This window comes from Henckelia pumila, chromosome 2 (assembly GCF_033568475.1).
Source record: "Henckelia pumila isolate YLH828 chromosome 2, ASM3356847v2, whole genome shotgun sequence".
Lineage (NCBI taxonomy): Eukaryota > Viridiplantae > Streptophyta > Magnoliopsida > Lamiales > Gesneriaceae > Henckelia > Henckelia pumila.
In genome coordinates this window covers 108,054,241-108,072,760 of record NC_133121.1, presented here as the reverse complement: position 1 = coordinate 108,072,760, position 18,520 = coordinate 108,054,241, and the positions used below count along the sequence as shown (strand labels likewise).

The 18,520-nt window shown below is 30.4% G+C and overlaps 1 protein-coding gene across 1 annotated transcript; it reads right to left on the bottom strand.

Moving 5' to 3' along the window:
• Positions 1 to 14,119: 14,119 nt before the first annotated feature.
• Positions 14,120 to 17,661, bottom strand: LOC140879380 (serine/threonine-protein kinase PCRK1-like). Its single transcript, XM_073283068.1, has 5 exons — positions 17,371 to 17,661; positions 16,121 to 16,510; positions 15,345 to 15,605; positions 15,106 to 15,228; positions 14,120 to 14,966 (listed from the first exon to the last, which is right to left on the bottom strand). Exons 1-5 carry the CDS (start codon positions 17,395 to 17,397, stop codon positions 14,448 to 14,450), a joined length of 1,320 nt encoding a protein of 439 aa, XP_073139169.1. The 5' UTR covers positions 17,398 to 17,661; the 3' UTR covers positions 14,120 to 14,447.
• Between the last annotated feature and the right edge of the window lie 859 nt (positions 17,662 to 18,520).

Genomic DNA, 18,520 nt, shown 5'->3' with positions numbered 1-18,520 from the left:
ATAGTGTAAGTAAGATGAGATAGTGAATAAAGAGAGATCACTATTATGAAACACATCTTATAGTCACTGTATATTCTAAACGGTTCCTAGTCAATTGAGCCGTCCGCTAATAAGGATAAGGATCGCTCGAGATTGAGACTAGCATTTGTGATGCCAAGTACCACGTTTCATTGGTAATGGACATGGAGATGTTCAAAGCATGCAAATGGATATTCATATGATGAATGATCGAACTATCCTATTCGGACTTTCCAAGTGGTTATCACTTATCGAGTGGATAAAGTCCGCGGTTTTGGTTGTACACCATTAGTCCTTACTACTTGAAACATCATTGAAACTCTATATGCTAGTACTGTACTTTGACTCATTTACCGACTCTATTGGGGTCAACAGGTGTCGGGATTGGGTACAGTTATGACACATATAGGAGTCGATGCTTTGTTGTCAAGGATTCACCACATACTTGCGAGTGTGGATATCCTATGCGATCTGAGGAGATATTAGTGTGACGAATCTCTGGCCAGAGTACATGATGTGTTTTAGGTTACTCGGTTTTCCTAGTAACACATGTGATGTCACTATTTGATCTCCAAGATGTAATGCATAGTTGTCGAATCTCGAACGACTCTCGATACACCAATGGTTGTTGATTCGATCGGGATATATGGATGAAGGGACCGTACTGTACGCTAACCAAAATCTACTAGTTCTTGCAGGCACTATCAGTGATACCTATGGAATCATGGGGCGATGTTGCTAGACGCTCTTACCATGATTCGTTGGGCAAGTCAAAAATTGTTGTTCCGAGTCACAAGGAGTTGTGAGCACACGGCTAGCTGTATCCCTGAACCATTGAGGGTCACACAAGTAATGGATTACTAAATCCCGTTGAGATAGTTAAATTTAAAGAGTTAAATTTAATTAAAGAGAAGTTGGACTTCTTAACTAAAAGGGAGTAGAATTTCCTAAAATGACATAGGGATGGGCATTTTTGGAAATCACTGAATTCGGATTCAGAAAAATTATCTTGACTTTAAAAGGTGCAGAAATGGTTTCTGTGCACATTGGTGAAATCGGTTTATCAATCGGAGTCATGATGAAGTTTATATTAATTTCTATAACAACGGGCTTGACTTGTTGGGCTTAAGTTATGGATTGTGGGCCCTAAGGAGTTATAGTCCTAATACAATTATAAATTAATCTAGTCTAGAAATTATCTATAAATACATGTGTAGTGTTCGAAAATTGACACAATTAATCCTAGGAATTTTCGAAATTCACATAAAATAATTCAAGGGGATTTTCGAAAATCCTCTGCTCTTTTTTGAGAAAATTCGGTCTGTGATTTTTGTGAAAAATTACATTCCGAATTAACAGATCAAATCTGTTTATTCTCTTCGATAAACATCTGATTGATTTCTAGTGCAATCAATCAGAGGATTTCTGTTTTCTGTTCGTTGACCTTATTTCGGAGATTGATCGTGAAGCCATCGGTTCCCGGGATATACAAGAAGAGCAGATTAAATTCTGTTGGTGTCCATAATCAAGCCGTTTCTTGAAGAGGTAAAATATTATTAATTGTGATTATTATTATTTTACTTGCATAATTTAATCGTAAAGTTTTGATACTCATGATATGGAATCGTTCCATATAGAAAAATAAAAATTTTTTAAACTTCCACTGCACCGGGTATCAATTCTTAATTGATCTAAACACGTTTTCCAACATTTAGCTGGTGATGGTCTTATAATAAGTTTTCCAAGAGAACATGATTTACATTGAAACTTATTATTCTGAAAGATCTTCTGATCTTTCAATGGATGACCATGCGTATTTTCAATAATTCTTCGCATCATTATTGAACCAGGATGTCCCAATCGATCATGTCAATTGATTAATATTGAAGAACTATTAACCACCATATTTGATTCGATTGGCCTTATATGTGTATAATGCAATCCAGTAGGAGCATTGATAATTTTTCAACCACATATTTCTTTCCTGATTTATATGTGGTAAGACACATATATTTCTGATTTCCATCAGTTATCGTCTCAGTATCATATCCGTGAGAATATATGTCATTAAAACTCAACAAATTTCTTTTCGATTGTGGTGAATATAAAACATCATTTATCAAAAATTTTGTACCATTAGGTAACAAAAAAATGTGTTTTTCCACAACCTTCAATCAAGTCTACAGGACCTGATATTGTATTCACCATTGTTTTTGTTGGTTTTATTTCCAAGAAATATCTTTCATCTCGCAGAATAGTGTGCATTGTACCACTATCCGGTATGCAAATTTCCATGATATTATTTCCATGTTTGCTCATAGCATTTTCCATATCAAACTTCACAAAAATGCAATAAAGAAAAATTAAGTACAATACAAATGCAAAATATAACATGCTTTATAATACAAGAATGCATAAAAATACAAATTTGTTACAATCTAATCCCACCAATATTTTAATCAATGTCTTCGAAATCATTCAAAAAATCTGCAGCATTGAAACTAGTTGAACCAATTAAATGGTCACTATTTTCAACAAAATTGGTCTCTTTTCCTTTCCCCTTTGTCGATTCTTTATAGAGTTTACATAGGTGCTCAGGGGTTCGACAAATATGTGACCAATGTTCTGGAGTGTCACATCTATAACAAACACTCTCAGATCTTTTTGAGTGATTTTCATTTTCACTCGTATTTTCATGCTGCCTTTTTGGTGGGTGGTTCGTGACGTTCTTTTGAGATGAGCTATTGAAATAACTATCTCGATTATTTTCATATCCACGGCCACGACCACGACCGCGATAATTTTTACGTCCACGCCCACGCCCACTTCCTCGACCTCGTCCACGACCAAATTCTGGTCTATGTCTTTGATTTTGGTTTTCATTTTTCATTACGACATTTGTTTCAGGAAATGCCGTTGATCCAGTGGGTCGGGATTTATGATTTCTTATTAACAATTCGTTGTTCTTTTCCGCCACAAGAAGACATGCAATGAGTTCAGAATATCTCGTAAAACCACGCACTCTATACTGTTGCTGTAACACCCGGAAATTTTAATACGTAAATTCGCATGCATAATTAGGAGAAATTAATTTTAAAATAAGGGTTAAATGAATTTATGTGTTATTATGTGATTTATATGCATAATTTAAGTTATTTTAGCATTTAACCCAAAATTAGTGATTTTTGTGATTTATGGAAATTAATTGGTTTTGATCGCGTAGACGGGACCGTGGACGGACGAGATACCAAAATATTTAGCCAAAAATATTTTATGAGTTTTATGAGCCTTAAAATAATATTTTAAGGTATTTTGTCAAGAAAATTTTAGTATTTAATTATATATTTATTTAAGGGGCTATTTTTAGCCAAAATTAGTCTCTTTATTGACTTTTATTAATTTTTAAAATTAGCCTATTTAATAATTTCGAGATTTGGAGTTATCTTATCAGATTATTATTATTATGATTAGAGTTTTAATTATATTTTCTATGATATATTATCTATATTAATTAGTTAATATTTATTATACAAAAATTAATTTAAAAACCTAAACCTACCCCAAACCCCACCACCCACTACAAATTATTTAGCCGACACTCATCTCCCTCCTTCATGCCTCCATCTTCTTTTTCAGCAGAAAACAAGCCACCATAGCCGATCAACTTTTATTTGAGGATTTATTTGGTCGTTCGTCGTCCCGGAGTCCCGTAAACGCATCATCCGTTCGTCAATAATTTAAAGGCATGTCTAAAACTTTTCTTTGGCCACCATATGAGCTATTATTCATGCATGATTGTTCTTGTTCAGAAATTTCATAAGTATTTCGAATTTATGCAAACTTTTGATGTTTGATGCATGTATATGAGAATTCATGATCATAACTCATGTTTTTGCCTAGCATGGTTCGGTCCAGGGCTAAGGGCTTGGTCAAGGGGTGTCCTAAGGTCCCTAGGGTCGAGTAGTGTGGTCGGTTTGAGGCTGGAGGGGTCCAAGTCGAAGCCTTCCATTTCTGTTGCACAGCTCGCGCAGATTAGGGTCCTGAGGAAGAAGACTTCGTTCTCCTTCCTCAGGCCATTATTTTGGGTGAGGTTTGTTGGGTTTGAAAGCTTAGGATGTTGGCTAAGATTGAGGACTGGTTTCGTGGCCTTTGGTGGTCTGAGTCATCGGCACGAAGCAAAACGCTGGGACTGCTCCGGCTGCACGCGAGCTGAGGAAGGGCCAACTTGCAGGGCTTCGTTCTCTGTCTCTAGGCAATGGTTTGGGCTGGTTCTTGTCGTGAAAGAACCGCCTGGGAGTTGGCTTGTTGAGGGTGGTGGTGCTCCGGCCATTTGTGGTCGGAGTTGGCCGGCCGAATGCCGGAATAGGGGGCTGCTCGCACGGCCGAAGGTAAGGAGAGGAGGGGGAATCGGGTTGGGGGTTCTGGGTGGTTCCGGGTCGGGTCAGGGTAGTGGGTCGGGTCAGTAGGGTCTAGGGTCGGGTCAGGTAGGTTCGGGTCCGGGCTAGGTGGGCCGGGCTCGAGTATTTTAATTTTAAAATGTTTAATGCTATAATTGGATTTTTGGGCCATTTAATTAGAAATAAAATTATTTGGGCTTCCAAATAATTTTATTTGGGATTTTTAAATTTATTTTAAGTTAACCCAATAATTTTATGGGCCCGTGGGTCCATCGGAATTTTTGGGCTAGTCAGTGATTTTATTGGGCCAGTCTAGGAATTTTTATGAATTAATTAGTTATTGGGCCTAAATATTTTTATTTAAGCCCAATAACATTTAAGTATTTTATTTTAGTAAAAATTATATTTTTTAAAAGTAGTTATTTAATTATGGGCTTTAAGTTAGTTAGCAGGCTTTAAGTCAGTTAAGGGGTTTAGTAGAGAGACCAGCAGTCGGGACCAATCCATGAAAATAAACTAAGTCCGGAATATATATTTAATTATTTTTATGCATGAAGTCTATTTTAAGTAAAAGTATATTTATTATTAAAATTAATTAAATATATATTACGGACATATTTTAAGTGCATGCATACATGAAATATTTTATGATGTGTTTATGATTAAGAATTGAGCATGGAAAATATTTTTATGGAAATTGAAGTGATGTGACAGCATAGAAGTGGTTTTACCACTGACACAGAGGTAGTTCTACTACCGGCATAGAAGTGGTTTTACCACTGGCACAGAGGTAGTTTACTACCAGCATAGAGGTGGATTATTCCACCGCCACGTACGATGGTTCTTTAGACTGATCAGTCGGCACAGTTATTAGTCACATTCATGGATATGACCATACTCAGTTTTTATGTTTATGACATGCTCAATTATGTTATGTATGATGAAGAAAGTTATGTTATGTATAAGATTTATGATTCAGCATTTATGTTATGAAAAATGTTTCCATGCATGCTCATATACATGTATATGTATTAGTATTTACGTGATGCATTATTTTAACCCTTGTTATAAAGGATTAGACATGTTGAGCCTCTAGGCTCACTACGCTTATATGGTGCAGGTGAGTATGATGTAGCTCCTACCGGTGGCGAGGACGTATGAGCGAGCATGGCAGTGGCCCCGTGACCGTCTCACTAGAATTTTATTTATGCATGAGTTATTTATTCAGTATATTTTTATGTTTTCAGTGGTTATGATTACTTATTGATTTTTCATGGTTTTTAGTAGACATAAGTTATAAATTTTCACCATAGACATTATTTTATCTATTGCATGACTCGAGATTTTATCAAATAACTGTTTATTATTTTATTAAGCGAGTTATGATTTGAAATATTATTTTTAATATTTATACATATATGTATGGGCGTATATGTATATAGTAGATAAAAAAAAAAAAAAAAAATTTCCGCATTTTATTAGTAGTAGGCGTTTCAGTTGCTGTAGAGTTATATTTGATGCGTGAAAAGTGGAAAACGTTTTCTCAAGCATTTCCATCTCTGTGACTTCAAGTCCACAGAATTTTAATTGCGAGACTATTCGATACATCGCAGAATTATAATCACTGACTTTTTTAAAGTCTTGGATTCTTAACGAATTCCATTCATCACGGGTGGTCGGAAGTATCACTTCCCTTATATGCTCAAATCTTTCTTTCAACCCTTTCCATAAAATCATTGGGTCTTTTTCTGTGAGATACTCACATTTCAACCCTTCATCAAGATGTCGGCGTAAGAAAATCATTGCCTTTGCTTTATCTTGTGAGGTTGATATATTAATTTCTTTGATGGTATCACTTAGACCCAATGACTCAAGATGCATCTCTACATCGAGAGTCCATGGCATATAATTCTTTCCAGTGATATCGAGCGCAACGAATTCAATCTTTGCCAAATTTGATATGGTGGTACTAGAAAAATAACAATGCATTTTATTAGTTAATTTCTATTAGTATGATAATACAAAATAATGGAAGGAAGAAAATTACAAGTGCGTATATAAATAGATAAAAAATCTGTGGTGAAAAATCGCCGGTGAGTACAAAACTCGTGAGCATGATGATCATAGTCGTTATGAAAAATAGCCTTAGAAAGGTCAAAAACTCCATCTTCTTCTTTTTCGAAAAAACCCGAGAAGAAAATATTTTGAGAGAAAGAGTGAATTTGGTGTGATTAAAAATGAGTTTGAGTGAACATATTTATAGGGCAAAAATTAGCCGTTTGTGACCGTTGGGGGTAAAAAAAAAATCGAATATGTGTTGAATAAAAATTTGTGATAATGATGCAATGTATATAATGATAATCATAATTAAATAATTATGTATATCATATCACATTATTATAAGGTCGGTGTCGTAGACAGCCTTTTATATAATATTATGAAATTATACTAATATAGTTAGTATAAAGTCAGGTATAATATATCATATCACATTATTATAAGATCGGTGTCATAGACAGCCTTTTATATAATAACATGAAATTATACAAATATGATTATATTGTTTAAAAACCTTAGAGGCTTTTATACTTGTCGTATCCCTTACCGGGAGTATGGGATATCGTCTTAACATCCTCCCAGGATTTATAACAAGTTTTTGAAATTCATAACATGATATTATACACAATAAAAATATATAAACAGTAAAAGTGAATATTCTTACTTGTTGATTATTTTTGACTTCTTCTTGTATTTTGGAGCGTCGGAAATTATAGAGAACCTTCGAGCGATCGTGCTGATAACGTGTTGTGAAAAAATAAAAATTTACGATAAAAAGTAAATACTCCAAAACACAAAATATATCAAACTCTACATTTTATAATATTTTTCTCTCAACTCAATTGTATTTTTCATCACAAATGAAGACCTATTTATAGATCCACATTTGAGATTAATCCAAAAATAAATACATCATCATCTACATCATCACACACTAATTTTCCACATTTTACAATTCAATATTCAAAATTTAACATTCAATATTCAACATAATAATAATAATAATATATTTTTCAAATATATATATATATATATATATATAAATTTCGTTTCATGAGTCACAATCATGACTTGCCATGAAATTCAACAAATTCTTCATCCCTATACGGCGGCGAATCTGAAATTATATAAGAAATATTATTATATGATGATTTATTATCTTTTTATTTCATTCTTCAATAAACACCCAAGTCAGCGTTAATTCTAGATTATCGTGTAAAACGAGTACGGTTTTTGCTCCAATTTGTCTACCAAATGGTAAAATACCAAAGCAACTCCGTCACGTTATAGATACTTTAATCATTATTTATTTTTATTAACATAATATATTTTAATCCAATCACTTAAAATGTTCGAATCGATAAAATATGTAAACACTTAATCAACAATTATGTCAGATTTAACCTACCAACATTTTTTCGAGATTAATTATCTTAAATCTTAATAACTTCAACTCGATCCATGCAATTTTTGTTAATGTTTTTGTGAGTGCAATACACTTGGATGTATCTTGTATGGTGGTGTACACTGTGTACGCACTAAACCTTTTTCTTTCCTTTTTTTTTTAAAAAAAAATAATTTTTACAAATCCACGTAAAATTGAAATATGCTGATTCATGATGCTTTCATACTTCCTATGCCCCCACCCCCCATGTCTCGATTTTACATTTTTTTGTTGTTAAAAAAAAATATCGTGTAACGACAGTTGATTGAGATATTAAGCATATATTTATACAACTACTATTAATTATATAATTTGCAATATAACTTTAAGAACTTAACAAAAATTGGTCAACTTTGTTGCCCGCCCCTCATACTTCATGAAAGCTTATAAAAAAGGTCACAACTTCAAGTGACTTTTCAATTAAGTAGATCTTATTAAGTGTTTACAACCTTTAAAAATAAGTGATTATAGAGATTTTTTTTCACAAATTTGTGAAGAGAATCTCCATAATCTCTTATTTTTTAAAGGTTGCAAACAATACCTTAAACGTGCTGAAAAGTTGTAAATTTGAAATCACTTTTTTACACATTTTGTTTTTACGGACGAACGAGTCAATTCGATATGATTACACTTATTTATCATAATTTTTTTTATTACAACTTCTCCGATCGATAAACTGAATTCGAAGTAAAAATACATGGGATCCACAACATTTAAGTAGTCGTCATCCGACTTTTAAATTATATCTAACTCTTCGTTTTGACATTTAATTTTTATTTTGATGAACTAGTACTGTAGGGGCAAGTTGTGTTGGATTGATAATATTTGGTTTAAGTAGTCAACTAAAACACGGATATTTCCACCTACAAAGTTTGGCTATATTTATGACTGAGTAGCGTAATTTGAATTAATTTCTGAGGGTGATAGCTGGAATGGTTGGCACGCAATTTTGATTAAAAAAAAAAAAAAAAACAAGTCCAAAATCCATGCATTTTCTAGACAAACACACGAGCAACGGCAGCCATGGATTTTGACTATTTTTTTTGTGATGAAATTTTGCATTTTCACGAAAATGATTGTTAGAAATATGACCATCTTTAATCCATATTAACTCTCTGGCAAGATTTGCAAGCGTATGATATATATGTTGTTGTTATCTTTGCATTCGATTCAAGAATTTCGACGAAATATTAAGAGGTAAAAGTTGTTGATCAAGAGGTTTTGAAATAATTTGTTCTTGAGATTCAAACTGGTAAATCTTGAATCCAAATGACTATCTATGATCTATCTCAGTTCAAGTACAAACTTGAACATTGACGGGAAATCTGATATCTACAGACAATCTATTTCTACTATAAAAGTATGAATGGTGGATAAAGTTTTTGCATTGTAAAATTTCATTAATGCCCAAATTTTGTTCATTAGAGTGCAAGATGGGTATTTTGGGAAGTTAAATGATAAAATAAGGGCAATATTGTAAGTCAAAATATTTGGATGTAATTGTGCTATTAATTGTGTCATTAATCATCCTAAATTCATTGTATAACATTTCTATATCTATTTTTCTCTTGTAAATTATTATTGTGGAGTTTTTAAGTAAATATATTTATTTATTTATTTATTTATTTATTTTAAATTATTATTAGCATTATTGGTGAGAATTTTGTTTTAAAAAATGTAGATATTGGCGATAAATTAAGAGACACGCTATAAACTAATAATTTTAATACCGATAATGTAAACATAAAATACAAATAAAGAAAAATAGATATTTTGGAAAGTTGGATGATAAAAATAAGGGCAATATTAATTCAAATTATTTAGATGTAATCGTGCTTTTAATTGTGTCATTAGTCATCCTAAATTCATTGTACAACATTTACATCATCTATTTTTCTCTTGTAAGTTATTATTGTGGAGTCTTCTAATTGGAATTATCCTAAATTCATTGTACAACATTTACATCATCTATTTTTCTCTTATAAGTTATTATTGTGGACAGGGGCGGATCCAAGAATTTTATCAAGGGAGAGCAACCGAATAAAACCAAAGATCATTATATATATATATATATATATATATATATATATATATATATATATATATATATATATTTCTATATAAGTAATTAATATTCGTTATAATTTTCACCGCAAAAAATTTTCAAACTCACAAACTTGTAAGAAAATGAGTATGCCACATCTTTCTTCAATAATTTTTTTTATGTTTAAAATACTTAAAATCTATTTGTATTTAGATTAAAAAACTTAGTGTTAGTGCTTCAATTTTTTAAGACTAGGGGCCACAAATTTTTAAGTCATTTCGTACATATTAAATAATGAAAATTAACTTAATTTTTTTTGAATTTTCTATTTTATTTTGGTGTTTGGTTCTTATTAATGTATGTTCATAAATTATCATTTTTAAATATAGGAATATATTAGTAATTTTATTAAAAAAAATTTAAGGAGGGGCAATTGCCCCCCTTGCCCCTTAGTGGCACCGCCACTGATTGTGGAGTCTTCTAATTGGATATATAAATAGATTAATGCTAGATGTGCACCTCGGTGTACACCTTGGTTTACATCATTCCTTATTAATTATAAAACTTTCCTTGATCAACTAGATATTTATTTCTTATCATGGGTATTTTGCAATTAATAAGGAAAATTAAAAAAATTTAAGTAAGGGTGTAAACCAAGGTGTACACTACAAGGTGTACATCTAGCATTTTTCATATATACTATTACCGATAATATAAACATAAAATACTAATAAAGAGAAATAGATATTTTGGGAAGTTGGATGATAAAAATAATGGCAATATTCTAAATAAAATTATTTAGATGTAATTGTGCTATTAATTATGTCATTAATCATCCTAAATTCATTGTACAACATTCTATCATCTATTTTCTCTTGTAAATTATTATTGTGGAGTCTTCTAATTGGATATATAAATATATATATTTATTTTAAGTTTTTTTTTATCACATATACTTATTTTAAGTTATTATTAGCATTATTGGTTATAATTTTATCTTAAAAAATGTAGATATCGACATGAAGTAAATTAAGAGGAATTAGAAATTAATAATACTATTACCGATAATATAAAAATAAAATAATAATAAAGAGAAATAAAATTATTTAGATAATAAAAAAATATTTTAGTATGAATTTATCATATTAAAATACATAATGAGTTATATGCAAATTGAAATAAATATGGCAATGAATAAAAATGCACATAATATTTGCACTATCAGTCCATATCCACAACAAAAATTACTAATTGTTTGAAATTTTTTAGTAATATTTACACTTCAATAAAGATGTGTTTAAGAGAATACATGAATAGAGAACATGATTGTATATGTTATTTTAATATGAAATAATATTTAATGAAACTCTCATTTATATATAATAAAAATAAAAAATTGATAATATGCTAATAAAAAATATTATAGTAGAAAGAAAAGAAAAATAAAATATTTCATCGCAAAAATAACTCAATGATTTTTGCCAAAAAATTAATTGTAATGTTTAATATTTTTTGCAAAATTTTAGTGCATTCATTATGTTTTTTACTGTTAGTATTTTATTAAAATTTCTTCTACTATCATTACTATAATTATATATAATTATAATTATTATTTAGGATGTGCAGTTTATGATTATACGTTTATAATTTAAAAGTGATTAAAAATAAATATATATATAGAGGTATGGTAATAATAAAATATTTATATATAAAAATGAATTATAAATCATTGGTATTACATTTGATATGTTTAACTTTTAGTTGGTAAAAAAAACAGCAAATTAAGCATTAATTTAATATGAAAAATTTAGAATGAGAATTAAAATAATGATTAAAAATATTAATTAATATTTAATGAAACTCTCATTAATATATAATATGTAGTAAAGATTATAAAAAAATAAAGATAGTAGAAATTTTAATAAAATACTAATAGTAAGAAACATAATGAATGCACTAAATTAAGCAGAAATATTTTAGTGCATTAAAAAAAATCTTTCTACAACAATTATTCTTACATATTTAAAACCAAAAGAGTGACCAATTTTAGTTTCTATTTTATATACAAAAGTATAGTTTTTGTCATAATTTTCAATACAAATATATAAACACTAATTACTATTAAAAATTATTTAAACTTTTCTTCGGTATGTGATTTAACTTTATATGTATGATAATACAAATATATTGCAACTAATAGAAATTTATGATTATAAATTTAAAATTAATTAAAAATAAAAAAAATAGAGAGTTATGAGTAATTATGAAATATTTATAAATAAAATTTAATTATAAATCATTGGTATTACACTTGATATGTTTAATTTTTTGTTGGTAAAAAAAAAAAAGACAGCAAAACGTTGATTTAATGTGACAAATTTAAAATGAGAATTAAAATCATAATTAAAACTATTAATTAATATGAAATAATATTTAATGAAACTACCATTTATATATAATAAAGATTTAAGAAATTATTTATGATGATGGTGACGACGACGACGAACTACTAATTAATATAAAATAATATATTTAAAATTATAAAAATAAAATACTGATAAAGATAATTAAATAAAATAATTTAGATAAAAAAAATTTATTTTTAGTATTAATTTATCATATTAAAATACATAATGAGTTATATGCAAATTTGAATAAATTGGTAATGAATAAAAATGCACATAATATTTGTACTATGAGTCCATCACAAAAAAATTACTCATTGTTTAAATTTTTTTAGCTATATTTATACTTCAATAAATATGTGTTTAAGATAATATTTGAATAGAGAACATTTATATGTTATTTTAATATGAAATAATCTTTAATGAAACTCTCATTTAAATATAATAAAAATTTAAAAATTATAGTATGCTAATTAAAAAATATTATAATAGAAATAAAAAATAAAATAAAATATTGATCGCAAAAATAACTCAATTATTTCTGAAAAAAATAATGGTAATATTTACTATATTTTTCAAAATTTTAGTACATTATTTATGTTTTTATTATTAGTATTTTATTAAAAGTTTTATTTTATATACAAAAGTATAATTTTTACTATAATTTTCAATAGAAATATATAAACACTCATTATTATTAAAAATGAATTAAATTATTTAAAATTTTTCCTTGATATGTGATTTAACTTTATATGTATAATAATAAAAATATATTGAAACTAATAGAAATTTATGATTATAATTTATAATATAAAATTTATTAAAAAAATTAAAAAATAGAGAGATGTGAGTAATAATGAAATATTTATAAATAAAATGTAATTATAAAGCATTGGTATTACACTTGATATATTTAATTTTTAGTTGGTAAAAAAAAGGACAGTAAAATGTTAATTTAATATGATAAATTTTGAACAAGAATTAAAATCATAATTAAAACTATTAATTAATATGAAATAATATGTATTGAAACTCTAATTTATATATAAATATTAAAAAATTATTTAGATGATGGATGATGATGGTGACGACCACGATAAAACTACTAATTAATATAAAACAATATATTTCAAAATAAATAAACTAAAAAATAGATAAAAAAATTATAGAGGGTAATATTTTTTTATATTTATCCTTATAATCTATATACATGTATGTGATATAAAAACAGAAAATATATTTTAGGTTTTAAAAAAACAAAACAAAAAATAGATCGATAAAGTTGAATATAACGAAATTATGATAATTATATTGATAAGAAAATTAACTATTTTAAAAAATTTATGTTAATTTATTTTCATTTTTGCTTAAAATTGTAAAATAAATTATTACGAACAAATGGAGAAAGATTGGTAGTTGCGTAATTTACATGTCATTAGGTGTCAAAAATTTTGACAAAAATTGTTATATAATAAAGACAAATATTAAAATTAAACTCATCAATATAATTAAATTAAATATAGTTATTGAGAATAAAAATAAAAATACAATCTATATTTAGCGAAACAAACTTAATAATATTCAAACATAAAGCCTTTAGTTACTATTATTCTATTACAAATATAACATATCTAAAAAATTAAAATATTTGAGATTTAGATTATTACTTATTTTGTTTTTATTATAATTGTTAGTGAATTTGAAATTATTTTTTATTATATTAATATGTTACTAGTAATCAGAAAAAGGGGGAAAAACAAAAATAATCTTGTTTCAAAGAACATTTAACAAGCTATTAATCTTGTTTCAAATAATATTTAACAAGCCATGTGTTGCAGATTCTGCGTATCTTTACAGCAAGAATCAATCTCCTCTGCAGCTATCTGTTCTCTCTTATTTCCTTGTACATTCGAAATAGGAGCTAACCGGAATCTCTAGTAGTGCAAGAAGCATTTTTGCAGAAATTTAGATGGGATTCATCTTCTTTCCGTGACCAAACCAAGCAGCCTTAGAGAATATACACACGAAAATGGAATCTGAAATACTATCGAATCTGATCTATAATCCCAGGTCACACTCTATCAACAACTTTTTACGACCTTCTGCAACCACACGCGGACTAGCCATCCACCATCGCCCATTTTCAAATCCAAGATCCTTCTTTTACCATTACCTTCCGGTTCTTCGTCATAACTTTTTGACAAATCTTTATTCTTCAAAGAGGGTTCTGGATTGCCTGTACCTACTGATGCCTCCAGAACTTGATTCACCATTTCCACGACTTCGCTCATTTTGGGCCGAGTTCTTGCAAGTCTGGACAAGCAGCGGTTGGCCACAAGCGAGAGTTTGTGGGCTGATTTAAGAATACGCTTCTCTTCAATTCTTGGATCTATTATCTTCTGAAACTTCTTAGGATCTGATAGATATGGTTTTACCCATTCTAAAAGCTTCTGCTCACTTCTGGGACGGTTTCTATCCAATGGGCGTCTTCCCGTTATTAGTTCGTAAAGGAAGACACCATAGCTCCATACATCGCTCTTTGATGTGAGACGACCAGTTTGAATGTATTCGGGAGCTGCATATCCCATGGTCCCAACAACCTGATATTGACAAAGTATTTATCAAGCATGAAAGTAATAACTCCAGTATATTTCTTATCATGTGGTATACAAAGCAGAAATTATCTCCCCAAAGGAAAAATGTAAGAGCCAATATATAGTGTTGTCTCGTCGAGCTTACCGCAGTTGATACATGAGTTAGTCCTTCAGAAGGGCCCAACCGAGCCAATCCAAAGTCTGATAATTTGGCATTCCACTGCTCATCCAGGAGAATATTTGAAGATTTGAAATCTCGGAAGATGATCTGAACATAAAAAATGGGGGGAAAAATCAGTCTTTGAATGATAAGCCATGTTCAAACTACATGATATAATCAAGCTCTAACCATCCGAAAGATAGGAAGATGCCATAAAAGTTGACCTGAAAATCCATTTCCTCGTGCAGGTAGGCTAAGCCACGGGCAGCATCTAGAGCTATCTTAAGCCTCATATCCCAGGAAAGTGGCGTGGTTGACCTAGCTGACAGATGGTCTTCCACGCTTCCATTTGTCATGTACTCGTAAATGAGAAGCCTTTGAATACCTCTTTCATCATCCTCCGCGCAGTAGCCTATGAGTTTCACGAGCTTTGGATGTTCAACAATGCCAAGAACATTAACTTCCGTTACCCATTCTTTGTGACCCTAAAATAATACAGAAGGTTCGGCTTACCATTGAGCAACTGTTCCACAAAAATTTTAGCTCAACTTTCTAAAGTAGAGGCACCAGTGCAGATACTCGGAACAATTTGTCAACATAAGAAGACGAGAATTTATGTCTTGGACACACTTTAGCTCAATTCCTAGGAATCGACACGACAATAGTTTTCTGTTTCAACAACAAACCCCTCACATGTGCCTGAGACCAGGAATATATGCACGAAATTAAGACACAGTTCATACATGTGGGCAATGGTCGATTACTGGACAATAAAGGCCCGAAAATAACCAGTCAAGACGAGCCCGATTAAATATAAAGAGATTGCATTGCACAGGTCTTGAGCTCATCACCACCTCTTTCTCAATTCTAACACTAAGTCAAACCAGTGTATCCCAAAAACTTGAGCTCATAACACACGACATAACAATGGTTTTATATTTTCACAGTAAGGAAAGAAAAGGTGAAATCTTGAAAACAACGAAAGAGTGAGAGAATCTACCTGCAGTCCTCGTTTACCAAGTTGTTTCACAGCCATCTGAATCTTTTCAGATGGATTATCAGAACTCTTGATCACACCTTTAAAAACACATCCAAATCCACCCTCCCCAAGTTTTGCAGTTCGACTGAAGTTTTTTGTCGCTTGTTTTATCTCTGAAAATGTAAAAACTCGGAGATTACTAGGTCTATCAGACAAATTTGGGAATTGGCTTCGTCCTCTTGACTCAGTACTTGTATCTGATAAATTCTGAGAATTAACTTCAGATCCTGCTTGCCTCATTTCTTGATCAGTAAATGAGGACAATGCTGAATTTGGAGTTGTGATCTTCCCTTCTTCCTTCTTATCTTCATTGCGAAATTGGAAACATTTCAAGGGGTTAAACAAATCCATCTGCGAAAAAAGAAAAGGAGAACCTTCTTGAAGAAATCATCAAGGCATCCCTTGCTTACCCCGAAAAACAAAACAAAACAACTCAAAATTTTAATAAAGTAGGATTCATTCTTCTTTAAACTAAAGTGTGAAGTGTTGACAGCACAATCACGGTATTCAAACAAATCTCCATTCATATCATAGTTGAGTTGCCGTCACTGGCTCATGTTCAAGCTATAAAGGGCAAAGTACGATGAAAAGTCGTAACATGCGAGTTAAAAAGGTCGGGGAAAGGAAAAATCATGAGGTAAATAAATACCATTGGCATTACGACAGTTCCAATAACAATAATTTCAGTAACAGATTCTCTATCTCACTAGTTAAAGAAGGGAACAGTGACAAATATTTTACTTATAACAGAATAGCAGCAGCAGCAAATCCACAAACACCCAATTTCATCCCATGAATTAAATTTCCATTACCATTTACCATGACAAACGTCCATATCCGGAAGCGCACGGTGTAGCTCGATCCTACTGAAAAATTGAAAATAGGATATCTAATACGAGGTGGTGGAGCCATAAGGGTCAATATTATATGGGATCAATCTTATGCAATATCAACTCTTGATCAAGGAACCCTCGAATTGTCCAATAGCATCAACACAGAGTGTATTTAGTTTTATACAAATCAGTAATACCATATCAAAATGAGTCTTACGTTTAGGCTTCTCAGTCTGATTCCAAGAATAAAATCTTTTCATGACTCCTAGTCTAGGCACTCAAACTTGCATAATATTCTATCTAAATCACCCAAGAAATCAAGAATCCAAATTAAATCCAGTTTCTGTTTAAAAAAAAATCTTATATCAAGAACTTTACCTCCGCAAGCTGAAACCAGGGACTCATATTTGTCCGAAATCTTTTAAATCACCCAGTAAAAATCCAATCTTGAACGATTGCGGAAGAGACGGTACAAGAACAGCAAAATTCTAGCATCAAGACCTCACCAAAGTCTTGTTATTGAATAAATATAAATAAATAATTGAAGCCCACATATTACAAGGACTAGAGTTAAATACACTCAAAATAATAATGGGAAAGAAGAAATAATTGTTTGTATTCACATATATAAACAGTGACGCGCAGCACAAAACCGAAGGCCAAGTGTGAAGGCGGCCATTTATTTAATACTGGAACTTTGTTTGAGAGAAGATTTTGACAAGGTAAGAAAGTCACGGTCTTTGTTTGAATTAGTCCACACTCCGCCACTCGGGTGAGTCGGGTCAATCGACTAAAAATGCTAGGGATAAACACCCCATGGTTTAGCTTAGTTAACTTGGTTCAATGATTTTACTTTCGGTAGGTCTCATGTGACACGGTCGACATATAAAATAATATTTTTTTATGTATATGACTAATTCACAACAGTTTCGATGAGTTTTTGTGTGTGTTTTTTTTTAAAATTAATTGTAGATTTATTTGAAAGAAGTTGATGAGTCTCAATTAATGTCAAATGTATGTTCCATTTCCATTTTCTAAGTCGACTTCGAATCCTGTTTATTATTGTGACACTTGAAGTCAAATTGGTTCTCCAAAAAGGTTTATTTTAACCTAGAGTATTATCTTAATATAGAAACGTCACCAATGAATGGATGACACGATGAGTGACATAAATGAACCGATTTCAGATAGAAAAAAAGTTATAAAATTTTGATAGTTACTATTTATATCAAATAGTACGAACTCATCACATATATATGAACTCCAAAGTTCATCATTCTTGACTTGGAGCAATTGCAAAAGTTTGGAAAGGCTCGTCTTGATATAGTGAAGACAATCGTCGAATTTGAAGAGTTGCAATTATATATAATACACTAATATTGTCGGCACGTGGGTTGTGAGATTTTATTTTATTTTTATCCTTTTTTTGGTAAATTAAATGTACATGCACGTACTATCATGTGACAAGAGAAATCAAGTAAAAAAAGGATTGAGTTACATTTTTTGAGTCCATACATTGCGCCATCAA